Genomic DNA, 16,161 nt, shown 5'->3' on the forward strand with positions numbered 1-16,161 from the left:
ATCTCATCTATGCAGATGACTATGCAGACGACTGGACTACTCTGGGAATTAGTAACTTAAGTGCATCCAGAGTAGACACAGGCACAGCCCTAAGACCCACGTACACTACAATTGTCATTAAACTTTGTTTTTCTGCTTAAATCTCATAGCTCTTGCCCATCTATCTGACCAAATGATGTCAGCATCTGACCCAGTGAACTGCCTTCACAGTTCAAATGGAAGTGGCTAAGGAGTGACTCATCTCGTGCTTAAGTCAATGCCTAAAGTTAGTTGATACCTATGCCACATATTATCCCAGCTTGGTTTTGCTCTCTGGATCACACCACTGCTTTTGAGTGAGTGTGCAGACTACATCAACATTTCTGTTATGAAATCACTTAAGGCAGCACTGGTAGTGAGATTTGCGGTCTGTTTCTCAGAACAGTAAAACCTGGAACACTGTCCATGTATGCAGCAAAGTATGGAGCTTTTCACATTTTACTTTCAGGTCAAATGCTTGTCTATTGCAAAAACTTATTCACCATCCCTACTTTCAAGTTCACAGATCAGTTGCAGCATGTTTGTGGGCTGAACTATCTAAAGGACATGGCTTTTTTTCTTTACCAGTGATGAAGAGACTGTGTTTATCTGGGCTATCAAGATTTATACACAGCAGAGCAGGCAACTGCTCGATTCTACCTTCTGCTTCCCTCAGTTCACCTGATGTTGTCAGCAGTCTGTCAGGCAACATCTGGGAAAACAAACTCATCTCATTGTATTCCACACATTACACATACAGTACTGCTTTATCAGCTGCTCCTTCTGCTCTGGGCCAATGCAGATCACAATGGGTTTAATGCCTATACTTCCCTGTGAGTGTACTGACATGAGATTCCACGTTGAATAATGAACTGTAGAAGCTGAGTGCTCATGTTTGCACATTTTCAGTAGTTACAGAGTTCTTCCTTTCAGACTGAACTGAAAAAAACACAATATCCTGCAGCTTGGTATTTGCAAGCCACAGCTGGGTCTTCTAGATCAATGTTTCACAGGTACGTTTTTTTCTTTTATTTAATGTTCAAATAAGACAATTTCAGCTTCCAGTTATTCTATGGGACGCATTGCTGTAACAGGTACATGTACTGCATTAGGAGCAAAGCTGAATAAAACAACTCACGTGATCATATAAAAGTGAATCTACACTGCCAAGTAACTTTCCAGTTTGTAGCCACAGACATATGACGACATAAATTTGGAAGAGTGATGTGTGGGCCATACTGAGCAGAACAAGAATAAAGTCTGCAGCTATGGAATGGCTCAATTACTCGCACCATTATCAGCTGCCCACTCTTCAAGGATGCTCATTGATGATCACTAACTGCATGTAGCAAGTTTAGTTTATGGAAGAAAGTTGCACTGGCAATTCAGTTCACAATCTGAAGTTGAGGGAGAGCCTTTAAGCACAGATCTCCCTTGTGGTTATTGCCAAGGCAATGAGAAGACAGGTCAATTTATGTCAGGGGAGGTTACAAGTGTCTAAGTAAACTGTTAAAGTCATCAAACTAGCTGTTTAAAAGAAATACATCCATCAAGCTCCTGCCTCAACCATGTCTGATCCTTTTCCTGGAAATGCTATTATCCTTGCCTAAGCTCCCCAGCCAAGTCTCCTCCTATTCCCCCATCCCCTACTATGTGCCTCAAGTAAAGACAGACCTCTCCCTGGCCATCCCTTCCTATGCTCCATCCCTCTTCCAAGCAGGCCAGCGTTAGTTTGACAGCACCTGTCTCTAGGGAGAGAATGAACGTAGGCTCTTTGTGGTGCAGGATGAACATGCACAGCTGTGTCACCCTGCAAAAAGAAAAATGTTTTCTCTAAATATTAAAAGGAACATCTGACATGCTTAATTCACAGCAGCAGACAGAGTTGGTTGGTTTGCTGGCCCTAGAAACGCTGGGATAATCACTGATATCTTGTCTTCCCTTTCTTGCAATGAAGTGTCTAGTTCTTTAAAACCTGAAAGATTTTAAAACCTCAAGTTCTTTAAAACCTAAAACCTAGTAAACATCTACTCCAGAGCCTTATTTTCTACACCTTCCTTCAAGACACTGGTTGCTCTAAGCTAAATGGCAAGTATTTTAAGAACTGCAGGGTATGTTAAGAAACATTGCCAAATATTTTAGTCTCCAAATTTTGTCTTTTACAGAATTAGTACTCTAGTGAAAAAAAACCTGTTGCCTGAACTCTAAATAGCTACTTGAAAACAATAAAGCATCCATAATATTTATGGAGGATCTAATGTTATATGCTCTCTTGCACTGTTTGAGCAGGAACAGGAGCAGAAAAGCGACTCTTCCCCGGACTTCAGGGCTTAAGCTAACATGCAGCTCCTGCTCCATTGCAAGTAAGAGGCTGCAAGTTCATACATACCCAAAGGGAAAAAAACAAATATGAAATGAAACGTTTTCTGAGGCAGCTAAAATATATTCCAAACTAATGAAACACTGGTGAATGAAAGCTAAGCAGAAAATTCTCGAGCTATTGTTCAGTCTAAACCCTTTTAAATGTCAGCAATTGGTATTGATTACAGGGTTAAAAAAGAACTATGCAGGGTCATTAAAGCTGAAACACAGTACGTATTGTAACACTGGATTCATAGACCACTTTAGAGGAAGGTAGACTTTCTAGTAAACAATCCAGTATTGGCTCTATGTTTTCCTAACACTGGACAGCATAATATAACTCCCAAGAATACAGGTGAAATACATGAACCCAAAAGAATCATTAAAGCTGTTCTAGAGGCTATGCTGGAAACAAATGAGATGAGCTCCTACAGCTGTCCGTAAACGGCTCCTCCATCTTTGCGAAAACTTGCAGATTGATCTGGACGTGAGCCAGCATCACACCTGGCTTTTTAAAACTCTATTTATATTTACAACTCTTTGCTGTCCTTTGGCAGTGTCTGTCACGTTCACCTATGCTGAGTACTATTTCATACTGTTTTTTGGCTACTGAAATCAGGGAAATTGCTTGGTATGCAATATGATGAGCTCTAAGCAAGAGCGGCAGACCTGGAAAGATGTATTTCTGCATCAATACCTGCATCTAGTAAGAAAGTAGTCCGCAACCTAGAGCCCATGGATTACATGCAAGGCAGTCCAGTGTTGCTTTAGGCCACCAGCCATATAAAAATTCAAGTTGAGTGACGAAGGAGGGACAAACAAGACTTTGCTCTGTAGCCTCATATCTGCATGGTGTTTTGCCTATAAATCAGCAAGCTGGGGATCATAGAAGTAAGCTCTCTTGGTTATTATTTACTTAACTAGATTGGACCATACCCAAATGACCAGAAGGAAAACACTAAGATGTCTGTCTTCCCCAGCTGAGAGGCTAATTAAGCACTGTAAAACCCTACAATTTGCAGAAAAGCACATGTAACATAGACATGTACAAGATTTACAAGAACAAACCTCCTCCTTGCTATGAAGCTACAAGGAACAGAAGGGAGATATCTAGCTAATTAGGTTAATATCAGCTTATGGCTTTATATAGAAAGACCAATAAAACAATAAAAACGGCTAGAAACAAAATAGTTTTCTCAAGAAACATTCTTTCCCTTTTCCATCTTGTTCTACAACTTTTTGCACTCAAGATTCTGCAACATGATATGCTTTGAATTTACCCCTTAATTAGCACAGCAATTTGCAAAATTTTGTTTTTCCTTTTTTTCAGGGTGCTGTTCAGAACAGTCTGATAAATCATACAAATTACTGCCACCAACTCCAAATGCTAAAATCTGCATACTTCATTCTACCTCCACAGCTAAAAAACGTGCAGCTCAAACTTAATGCTGTGCTTCCATGATCTAATTTAAACTTTGTAACTATGAAAAGAGATAATCACTTTATGCTTTGAGTAAGTGATTTTTTTTTCCCCTTGGAACTTGCCTTTCTTTGTATTCATTCCTTCCAAAAGGGCATACAGATAAGAAAGGTAGCTATTTCAAGATATAATATTGGAACTTGTCAGAGTGTGTGTACTTATAGTATTATGCAGGGAAGTTGAGTGTTTCCAGTAACAGACTTGGCCTTATTGAACACGATACTTCAGATTCCACCATTGCTACTAGAAAGAAGTATCCTTAAAACATAATGTGATCAGATGCAATTGAACTGAGGCAGCCAGAATCCTCTTGATAGCAGGTAAAATTCTAAGCTGCTGAACAACATATTCTATTAGCAGAGAAACTGCACTGATTTTAGCTATTTAGTATCTTCTAGTTATGTGTAAATGGGGTTACCATCATGTGGGTCAGAATTAGTTTTGGCCAGGGAGAATATTTTAGCCAGCAGTTCTCTCACAAGTCACCAATCCGAAGAGATGGATAAAAAAAGGGATGACATGAAACCAGAGGTGTATGAGTAACATTTGTGTTTGTCTTTCTTTACCTTGAGCTCATCTGCATCATAGAAGTCTATTCGCACAGCAGGGACCATCCATGTCTGGAACAGAGTCGCCAGGATCTGTTTAGCAATTGCATCTGCGATGAGGTGGAAGTGGAGTGGGTTTCGCCTAATATGAGAAGGGAGAGAAATGCATTATTTCAAAGGTTTCTAATTGCTATTGTAAAAGGACATCAGAACTTACAAATCTTTATCTCTGCCTAAGGTCTTATGGTAAAGCGTACAGCATGTTCAGTGGAGTCCTGCTCTGTGGCCAAAATGCTGAGACACTTAAAATTTGAATAAACATGACCGTAACAGAAATGTTGGATCAGTTTCTGGGTGGTTGTAAATATAGTTCCTTTGACTTCAGTGGAATGTGATGATTTGTATCAGTTAAGGATCTGGTCCTTTCTCCCAGCTCCTTAAAAGAAGGCCAGGTTAATCCCCCTTTGGGGATCTGAGCTGTAAAAGGGTTGCTTTCAGTTTCTAGGTCAACCTCATAATTTATCTTTCTAGTAAGAACAGTTGTCTGTAAAGAAGTAGGGGTGGAGTGGAAGGTCAAAAAATAATCACCTGAATGAGGTGAAATTCCAGGACCACTGAGTTTATATGCATCTTTTCTACAAAGCAAACTTGGGGTATCTGCAGCTATTCCATGGCAACCCAAAAACTGTATGTTTCAGTGAGTACCTTCTAGCTACTGGCACAGTGAACAGGATGGAGATCTCTCCATGTGGTTGTTTCTAAGAGGTAAGGAGGGATGAAGAAAAGCCGGAAGAAAGAAAATACTTTACTTCAAAACAGCAGATTTGGGTTCACCTCTGTAGTTACAGGACTTGGACTAAGTGAAAAGCTTCAAAACAAGATGAGTGAAGCCAGTATCAGCAAGGATTGGCAGGGCTTGACAAAGTACATGGATTTTTCTATAGTAATGTGAACTTGGACATTACAAATACCATGTTAAAATCCCTTAACCTGGCTTCTCTCTTTAGTAAGCAACAGAGTCTGATCTTTACTCAACTTCTGTGGTTGGAGTACCAAAACCTGCCAGTGGAAGTTAATCACAATTTGTAGCCTTCCATGTTTATCCCTAGCTTAGCAACCTCCCCTTTCAGCAGAGAAGGACAGGGTTTGCAAAAGCCACTAAGAAGACAGAGGCTTCATTTAGATTTCAGCATTGGCTCAACCTTTCTTCAGAAACCCAGGGTGGAATAGTGGAGTCTCATTTCTGTGAAACTTCTAAAGGTAAATGGGTATACTTTTTCATGTAAAAAGAGGAGCATTTAGTTTCAGATGCTGGTTAAAATGGAAGATGACTGATGCTACTACATTCTGCCGTGTGAACAAGAAGTGAGGAAATCTATGTTAGTTCAGGCCAAGGTACTTCTGTTACACTTTTGGGCTTAACGCAAAAGACGAAGGCTATTTCTGTCTCCATTTCCTGCATTAATGAACAATATGTGCCTTTCTCTTTAATGCTACTCTTCTTGCTTTGATGAGTAATACTGTTTCTCACTGAATAAAAGTCCACAAGAAAAAGTAAAAATACGTGTAACATAGTACCATAACACACCTCTCAGCAGAAACTGAAGATTGTTGTGAGAAGCAATGCATGGCTGGATTTTGAAGTGTTAGAAATACTGCACCTAAGATCAAATCCACTATCTAGGGATGCCAGTGAAGCTGTTGCACTGGCTTCAAGGGCACTGTGGATCACATTGTGTTTACAGGAAAAGCAGAAAAGGGCTGGTTAGAAGACTTATATATGAGATAATCATGACACACAGCTGATCTGCATTTAACAATATCCTAAACACTAAACCATGACACAGTTTCCAAAAAGACACAGGTCTTTTAGTCTCCAGCTTGCCCTGGAGTGAGGATGGGAGAGGGAAAGGCACAGGCTGCCAGCTGCTGAGTGTCCCATTACCAAGCTAAAGGGATCACAGCAATTATATCTGCTTCACCAGCCCAGCAGGAGGGAAGAAGAGGACATCCTGACTCATGCAGATTCCGCAGTAACCAGGCACCTCGCCAAGAAAAAATCAGGAAATATCAGTGATCAGGAAATACATTTCATTAGCAGAGAAAAGGCCAAGAGAAACAAAGTACACCACCAGTGGCTTTGGGTACAGGCAAAGCAGTATCTCAAAGCAAATATGTGTTGAATGTCAACATACGCATCCCATACAGGTCCCTCTGCTTAGCAGAGGCTGAGTCTGGTATCTGGTAGGACTACTTCCCAGCTGGTGTGCTTCAGTAATGTCTTTTCCTTTATTTCAGGGTCATTTATCTAGATATTGCAAAGTAGAATAAGAAGAGTAAAAAAATCCGTTAAAACCAAGAAAGCTGCATCTTCTTTGAAACCGTTATTTAGTTAAATGGAATTGATATAAAATATTTCAAGATGAAACACACTAGTTGAAAAGAAAAAATCTGATACAAAGATACTCAGATGTTCAGTAGCAGTTTATACTTATCTGAATGACCCAGAGTGTATGAAGCTTAAATGGGAACAAGCAGGTGACATTTTCTTTAGTTCGGCTCCTACTGGGAAAAAGAAAAAAGGAGTGGTTGTACTCCTACACAGAAATCTCTTTCAAGTTGTTAGCCTCATGGTAAAGATTCAGCTGGAAGGAAAGTATGTGTCACAGGCAAAGCAGAAGATTATCAGTTACAGAAGTATATCCCTAGAACAGAATAGTGACCTGCTGACATCTACAATTAAATGTGCCTCAGCCACAGAAAATTTTACTCCAGACAAGATTTTAGCTATGTTAAATTTGAGTTTTAGCATGGTGCTAGAAGCCAACAGAGCACAGACTCAACAGATTAAACCTGGAATGCCTTCTGAAGGCAACACTACTAGCATACACACAGATGACATCTTTTACCTCTTCTGGTGTCTTCAACATGCAAAGCCTAAAAGATATGGATTGCTTCAAAGTGTTAATGAAACAAGTTCAGAAGCATAAACATCAACCAACATCCATTGTAAAAGATACAGAAGAGATTCTGTAAGATGAGAAATCTTTCTCAAGACATATGGAAAAGGGATGTCATCATTATTTGCCAACATGACTGAATCTCTGGCTGTAAGAATTAAGGGCATCAATCACGATATTGTGAAGATTCCACTGAAACCTGCATTTTGTTAGACTCAGATGTTCTGCTGTACCATATGGCATCAGTGAATGCTATTCCACTCTTCAGACTGGTCTTCTGGGACAGAGACATTTTGGGATATGAGGTTTATAATACTGAAATCTGTATTGGTTCCTACGATAAGTTAAGAGAAAGCTATGGGGAGAGCTATCCTTCACAGGCATTTAGCAGTTACAGTTTAAAAGTTTGGGAAAGGCAGGGGGAGATACCTAACTCTTCCAGAGGGAGGCTTGAGAGTCCCTCACTTGGGTAACAAGGAAGGGCGACAGGGCCTTTGAAGAAGATCAATGAGCAGCTGAAGACACCAAAGTTTGCTAGTAGAAGTTGAGTGGCATGAAACTGGAAAAATACGATGCTCTAGCTAAAGAAAAACCCAACTTCTTTCTGTTGTGAAGGTAGATCAAGCTATGAAAAGGATTTAAACACTGTGGTTTCCTGCAATAGTAGCAGAGTTAATGAGACGACCCAGAAGCTTCTTTCCAGTTCCCTAAGTGTCAGGACTCCAGTGCAATACATCTTTCTTGGTTTGAAGGGAACCTGGGCTCAGATCTCAGAGAAAGTGATGACCAACACAGACCTCCTCCTCTCTCATTCTAAATGTGAGGTGGACTTCCTTTGACTTCAACTTCTCTAACTAACTCAAAGCACATCTGTGTGTTGTATTTTTTTTTAATGTTTATGTTATATAACTCATCTTCCACTGTGCACATCAAGAAAGGGAAAAAAACACACACGGCAGAGGTTGGTTATACCTTGTACTGTTAGAAAGCACTATACAGTAAATGGTGACAGTATATATAACTATGGAATAATATAGGTCAATATATGACAATTTTGATAAACTTCTTTAAAACAAAAAATGTTTTGGAAAATTCACAGTATTCATGTAAATTTGTATGTTTGGAAGTCAAGGTTGCTATTATCCTGGGTTTCAGAACACACAGCCCTTGAACTCTTGAGTTCTGTAGGTTCCTCACTTCAGAGGCAGGTACTGAAACAGCCAGAGAATTTCTCCCAAGGTCCAGAAATACTTAATCTTGTTTACTTCAAAGATTTTGAACATCTGAATTTTTACCAACTACAACTTTTCACAGTTTCTGCTACATGAAAAATGCTGACTTGTTAACATCTTAATGTGGAAGAATGCCACTTCAAAATACGGGTATTTCCCATCAAGTGGAAACTCAAGGTTTTAACTGCTCTATTTAGAAAACTGCAAATCTTCATATATTAAATTATTTCCACTTATCTTAAGATCAGAACACTGACAAAGTACACTATACAGAAAGAGCACACATTTATTTTCCTAAATTGCTTTCCTCAAAAGTGAATGAGAAGAGATTCTGGCCAAGATTTTCAAGCATGGATGCTTAAATATAGGCTCTTAGGCCTAAATATAGGAGCTTAAATGCATGCTCTCATTTTCAGAATTGCTGAGGTCCTACAAAGTTAGTAGAATGAAAAGAAGTCAGTAATTTTAAAAGTCAGGCTACGAATTTAGGAGCCTATTCTGCGGTACCAATTTCTATATATTTTTTTAATCATGATGTCTTATTTTTGCATTTCAAAACTTCGTATTCTTCATCAGAGTTTTGATCTGCTTGCTCAAGCATTTCTGGCCTATTCTTTCTGAATAGCCGCTGCCAGAGTTAAATACAAAAATCTACAATTGAAAAAGGGAGTAGTGAACCAAGACTCACTCTTCCGTTCTGTACTATTCCATAGCTCAATTGTTAGCTATTCAAAAAGCAGCTGCTTGGTTGCAGTTCTCTCTCTGCAACAGAGGAATTTTATTTTCTAAGAATATAAAAAGGTCAGTGGCCCAGGGGGTTTATTTCTAAAACCTATTTAAGGGAAGCACAACAAGGTAATACCTTTTGTATCTGTAAAAAATGGTTACAAGGACTTCAAACAGAAATTATAAAAGGCAGCTTGGGAATTTTTTTTTTTTTTTTCATAATGCCCGTATGACAATCCCTCTCTCATACCAGGACAATTTTAATGAGAAAATCATTAAGATTTTTCATATCCCTTCACATCCTGTATTGATTAAAATGCTCCCCAAACTGTTGGAGAGATCTTGAAGATGCGCGAGCTGCTCGTTCATGGATATTCTTTTGTTTTAACTTATAGAAGCGCTCTGGGAAATAATAAAAGATATCATGGGCATACACATTTTTTTTAAACATTGTTTTCTCCATTATGCCTCTATTGTCAGGACAGCTAGAAAATATAAAAAGCAGTGTGCATTATTGATATATCTATATGGGTCAGAGAAATCAGTTCATGCTTTATAGTTTTTGCCAGAGGAATCTCCCAGAAAATAGATTGACATGATTGAAAAGTTGGAAACCATAACAAAGGTTTTGAATTCTCAAATGAACTCCATTAAGGCAAAGTGGTCTCCATGGAATAAAGCCATTAGATTACATAAGCTTTAATTATCAGCCAGTGTTGACTAGTGACTCTAAATTGGAAATTACACGTCATCTTTTTTCATTTAATTTAGATTTTCATTTGGTTTGCCTTATTCCATTTGTCCTAAGGAAAAAAAAAAAAAAGTTTATTATTCATACAACAATCTATAACACAGGTTCATATCCTAATCTTAAAAATGGTTAGACATATGCTTAACTTTCAGGCTGTAAGCAGCTTTCTTAAAGTGAAGAGCCTACTTCATATTAGAAAGCATTTGTTCAGTTGACTGGTTTTGTTTACACTACAAGATCCCACCGCCACTGCTATGCCACTATTGCTGCAGGACAGATGGAGCATACAGCTAAAGAAGTAATCATGATGACTTCCCAAAGTGGGACTAACATAGCAGACAAAAAACAAAGAGCAAGCCAGTGTTAGGTGGCACACAAAAAAAGTCAGTTTTTCACAGATTCTCAGGTTGACTTTGCTGCCAGCAACACATTAGAATTGTGTAATTTTGGCCTTTCTTTGTTCCCAAATGAAACATGGTGTTTAGCATGCCTTTGGAAAAGATAGAGAGTACATTAAAAATAATTTTCACTCTTACTCAAGTCTAGACTTACCTAAGCAGAGACAGAAATGATCTTTGCAATATGAAACGTAAGTTGTAGGCTGTTTCGGTGGCACTGTAAGCTTTACTTTTTTCACAAACTGAGTGCAACATTGAAAATGACCAATGTAACTTGGACCAGTAGTTGCAAAAGTTTCAAGGAGAGTTATTAGCTACAGGACACTGCTTCAGTTTTGAAAAAGAAATGCAGATGCTTTCTGCATACTACTGTATGCATTGTTTGCAAAAGCACTTCCATTTCATTCTGCCCATTTGATGCAGTATCTTTAATTTTTAGTGTTTAGTCTTTGCTCTGGAAAAAACTAAAGTTAAATTGCACTTAGGACACAGTGATATGAGCTTGGCTGTGTTACACTGGCTCAGAGAGAATTTTTTTACACCCCTGCAACAGATTTTAAAAATCTGTCATAATTAGGAAGTAGATGCCCAAGAGAGGAAAGCAGGAAAGTTGCAGACTAGGACTAAGTACTCATTCTGCAAGCCTCCCTCTGTGCAGCACTGCCAATGCATATTTATCAGACTCTGCTAACTCTGCACTATCCCAGCTCTGCTGAGTCTCCTCCTGAGAACAGACTGTCAGTTATGTCAAACTGGGTGTTAAAAGCTGCTGGGATTTTTTGGCGTGAGCATACGTTTTCTAAAGACAAAACTGGAATCAAGCTCCTTTTCCACTGGGAATAAAACACATTTCTGAACTATGGTGTTCTTACAAGGAATCAACCACAACACCCCTTTACTCTCCTCTTCCCACTCTCAGGAACCTGAAGACAGGTATTGTTTCTCAAATGGTTTGAACAAGAAGCTTGCCTGAGTCTCACAATATATATAGTATGACTAGAATCAGAAACTTGTTTTTTTTAGACCTGGCAAGAGCTGAAATATTCAATATGCAGGATCTGCTGCACATTTATGCAAGAGAGAAGAGACAGCACACTCCATCTATAGAAACTCCTGTAGTTTTTATTCTTAATGACCCAGCATCCCTGCTGTTTTGTGTCTCTCTATCTAGCACTCTAGCTCAAAGTGGGGGTATAACAAATATGTTAATGCATGGAAGGAAGATGATTAGACTGACATAGCCTCCTTTTCTCAGAAATTTTCTGTTAGAGAAGTAGGGATTCCTTACAGAAGTAGGGAATTTAGATGCCTCTTTTTGTATCAAAATGTACAGGTAAAACATGCTTTAATTACTAAACTAGATGGAAATGCTAGTAAGAGCGCGTGACATCTCCATGAATTCCAGACAGATTTCACTGAAATCAGTGCTCTTACAACAAACACCAAGTGAACTGCAGCAGGAATAGGCAAGGATATTCAAGTGTGGTTAGTTTGAGAGGCTGTTTAACCAGTAGGTTGTAGTCAAGGTGTTGGCAGGGCAGGATTGAGGTGCCCAAGGAGAACCCACAATGTGCCTGGCTACATAGTAACAGATGTGACTTCTACACAAGCCTCTTCAAGTATACAATACACTTTCCTACACTCTAGTTACAGGCAAATTCTGCACCTTCTATATCAGGTTTGGTTGAACATTGATCATTAGAAACTTCAAATATGGAAAAAGAAACATTCCTTGACAATACGTTTGGAGGCATGTTTGCTCTGCTTTTGCAAAACTATATTTGAGACTGAATGTGGTGATCCTATAAATGAAGGACAAGTAGCCTAACTCTAGAGATCAGGATAGAACAAGCAAAATCCTCCACTGGAAACCTAGAGTCCTTTGAAATGTCTCTTTGGCTTGGCTTATTGGACAATGCCAGCTAGGATGCATTCCCTGGCGCATATTTAGGAGTTAGAAGAAGAGACATCTCCATGCCTGTTTTCACTGATGATCCTCAAGTCAGATGGTGAACTTGCTACTGATGTCATGAAGCATCTACTATCTGAACCAATCACCTCCAACTCTCCTAATTCAATCCTCCTAATGCATATCATGACTTGTCTCCATCCTTCATTCCTACAATGAAATACATCCTAGCAAATAAAAGAAGCCTTCTTTCCAATCATAATTTTTGAAGTGCATGCTAGTCTCCAAGATAACATTGTCTGCACATGGCAACCAGAGCAAGGAATCTTGGCTCTAAATAAATTTTCAGCCAAGTTTGTTTGTTTATTGCTTATTCTCCAGCCCTCTTCACAACTGCACTCCAAAGATAAAGATCCAAGAAAAGAGTGTTCCTGAGGCATGGCCCTCTGCACATGTAGCCATAGCATCAAGAGATGCTTAAGTAGCCTGTATTTTCTAGAAGGAAGAAATGTCTGTAAGAAGATCTGTCTCTTCTTTGGGAACAGCTTCCCTTTCTAGTGAACAATCTAATGCTTAGTGAGAAAAGCTAGTTCTAGGCAGGAAGGGACTTAGATTGGTCTTTTAAGTATGTTTTCAGCAAACAGGTGAGATAGGTTATCTTGAATGTAACTAACTGTACTAAAGTTTCATTAGCTATACCGGACTTAACCTTGATCACCTCTGCTGAGCTAGGCAAATCCTTTGAGATGAGCAGTACTGCTAGCCAAACAGCAAATATGTTCTTGCCAAGGGCAGAATCCACCAGTGTTAGAAATACCAATGTTGATTGCCTTTGTTTTCCCCTTAGTGTTCCGTTTGTGCTATTATATGGCAAATTGTTTATAAGTTTGCTCATTGTTCAGATGAGTGGCTTATGTAAAACAGAGACATTTCCTTTAAGTAGCACAAAAAAAAGACTCTTTAAAGCTTTGAGCTGTGAGATTTCTTTTATTTACAGAATATTTGGAAACACACAGATTGGAGTCTTCCCAAAATGGATGCAAGTACTAGGAGAGAAAAATGGTGATAAGCTAACCACTACGATAACTCGTCACCATAAAAATGCATATTTGCAAGAAATCCCTTAGAAACAACAATCAAAATGCCCCACATCCTTGCAATATAAAGCCAGTTTACACTGAATAATTCAGAAGTCTAATTGGAAATAGATATAGTTTTAAAATTTAACAAGATTTTAACATTCAGAAAAAAATTCTGCACAGAGCATGATACAGGTTTTTACAGTTGCTTTGCTTTTGTTATGTTTATTTTAGCATTGTTTTTCTGCTCCTAGCCCTCACCATAACATGAACATGCTACTTCTGGAAAGACTTACAAAGGCTATGTGTTGACAGTGAAAGTTGCTCTCATATTTTGGAGAATTTCCCCTCTCCACCTGCACTCTAGCCAACCTCTTAATACTTACCGAGTCTTTTTCCACATTTTACAAGGTAAGCATTTACATTCCTCTATGAGGAAAATATACCAAAAATGGGTAAGAGTTAACATTGTGTACTAAAACCATTATAAGGGAGTGATTACTAGGACTGTTTCAGCAGAGGACTGGAGGTAAACATAAGGAGCAAGGAGAGGGACTGGAATGCGTCACTCCAGCTAGAAGTAAGAAGATACTAGCCCATGAGACGAGTAAGAGTCATCTTCCCTGGTATAAAGTTATCATTCAATGTAAAGCAGCATATTGAAACTACCTCCTTAGTAAAATTCTTTATGCATGTTTTATTAGTCTGTTATTCCTGTTTGAGTCAGTCTGATCATTTCCTTATTTCAATCCAGTTTCTGCAACACTGTTGCCAAATATCTCTTGAGGGACTATACTGAACTGGACAAAGGATATACACATACACCCACACATAGTTTAATACCACTTTTCTTTTTCTGGAGCTGCTGTTTATTAAGGGAATAGGTTATTCTGTCTTCATTGTACATTTTGCCTTTCAATTTTGGGATCTAACTGTGCTCCATGTGCTAAAACCAGGTTGCAGACTTCTGACAGGGTCTAAGTAGCCCATCCAAAGCCAGAAAAAATAATCTGACTTTAATGAAATAATAGTGCCTATAGTAACAGGTTTACTTCAAAAATAAATGCCTAAATGGGAAGCTGGGATAGTCAAGTAACCAATCGGTATTTATGTGTATGACTTTCAAATTAGCATCTACACCTGTGCCATAAACTGATATGAGAAATAGGCTAAATGAATCCAGTGCTGTTACTACTATTATTATCATTTTACAACATTCAGGAGCATGCAGATGCTTCACAGTACAGAGAGATACTACCCCTATTCCCACAGTGCAACAGGGGTAGCCAGTGGATCTCTGATCCCTCTAATTCACTGTAGAAATCTTTACATAAGTGAATCTATTTGTGGTGGACATAAATTTTATCCTTCCTCCCTCCCAAAGCAAAAGCAACCAGGGAATAGATTGTGACCTTCTTTTAAAGTAGGAGGATAAATGTAAAAAGAGCTTGCTTAGACATAACCAGATATGCAAGAAAAGAAAGCTACCTTTACCTGTGAAATAAGACAGACTTGACAAGTGTGACAACATCCCGACTGGCATTGTACCCTGCACAAACAATGGCAACGTGGATGGTCTGCGAGAGAAAAGGAACAAAAAGAACAAAAATTAAAGCCTGCTCCTGTGTTCTATCATTCGTTAAGGACAGCACATACATGACAGTACTATTATTTAGTGTGGCAATTAGAGTGGGCGTTTTGCAGCTGTTTGCAGCCCACTTGAGGCAGTTTGTTAAAAACATCTTAATTGAGTTATAGCACCATCATCATTCCAAAGTCATTACTATCCCTAAATTACATCAGATGTCTGAATTGCATTTATTAGCTAAGAGCATATGTGTGTGCATATGTACACACACACAGGTAGCAGCACATAAAATTCTGAGTATGCAAACATGCAGACACTTTAACCTTCTGAAGTTTAAAATTACATCTGATAATTAGAAGCTGATATGCTCTTAGAAATTTTGCATTATTTCTGTCTTAAGGACAGCTACTAAGCAGAGAGTGAGCAAGCTCTGACAGATGAGCGGGACAGTTTGCAGGGGCTGAGTGCATCCCAGTGATAAGATAGGACATGAGCTTTGAAGGCAGGTGGTCACTTCCCTGCCTGTGACTACTAGTATGGGCTGGACTGGGCAGCCTTAATGTGAAGTTAAATATAAACTGCCAGACACCTTCTCCCCACCCCAGCACCTTGCTAAATTATCACTTATTCTGTGCCTTCTCACCTCCCTTTTATACGAGGCGGAGGTTTACTCATCTCTTCAAGAGGAAAGGGAAAATTGAAAAGGCACTACTCGTCATTATTATTAAGGTACTAAGTAGTAATTTGAAAAATGCTGTTAAGTTACTCTTCTCTGGTTTTAAAAGTAGGCATTGCTATTCCCTGGGGACAAAAGAAAATTAATCTCAGCAAGTTTTGACTCCAGCTTCTGTATTTTTGGTTTCTTAGTGGTCACAGAAATGAGGAGAGCTCACCATGCTGGCAGCACAAAGCTGCGACTGGGGACGCAGCTGTGAAACTGAAGGGAAGCCTCATTTGGCTTCCATTTGAAGTTTGGTTAACTGGTTTCTCACACACAGAGCTCTCGTTTTCCACAGAAAGCCCACTACGCAGAGAACAAATGAGGAGTCCTGCCTCCTCATTTAGTCATAGATTCCCAAAGCCTGGCTTGTAGCAGAAGCAGATTTACAAT

At 39.0% G+C, this 16,161-nt stretch overlaps 1 protein-coding gene across 3 annotated transcripts in view; it reads right to left on the minus strand.

Annotated features, from left to right (window-relative positions):
• Positions 1-16,161, minus strand: part of LARGE1 (LARGE xylosyl- and glucuronyltransferase 1) — a 286,548-nt gene that overhangs the window by 121,526 nt on the left and 148,861 nt on the right. For 2 of the 3 annotated variants that reach the window (XR_003563335.2, XM_027816040.2), the window contains exons 5-6: positions 14,957-15,039; positions 4,426-4,549 (exon numbers count right to left, since the gene is read on the minus strand). Coding sequence is in view for 2 of the 3 variants with exons in the window: in XM_027816040.2 (XP_027671841.1) it covers positions 4,426-4,549; positions 14,957-15,039 (207 nt within the window). In the remaining variant the exon portion in view is untranslated. Of the gene's footprint in view, positions 1-4,425; positions 4,550-5,995; positions 6,143-14,956; positions 15,040-16,161 lie in introns of those variants that run through there. The other variant, XM_027816042.2, reaches the window with a different exon arrangement.

Source organism: Falco cherrug, chromosome 5 (genome assembly GCF_023634085.1).
Source record: "Falco cherrug isolate bFalChe1 chromosome 5, bFalChe1.pri, whole genome shotgun sequence".
In the NCBI taxonomy this organism is placed as follows: domain Eukaryota; kingdom Metazoa; phylum Chordata; class Aves; order Falconiformes; family Falconidae; genus Falco; species Falco cherrug.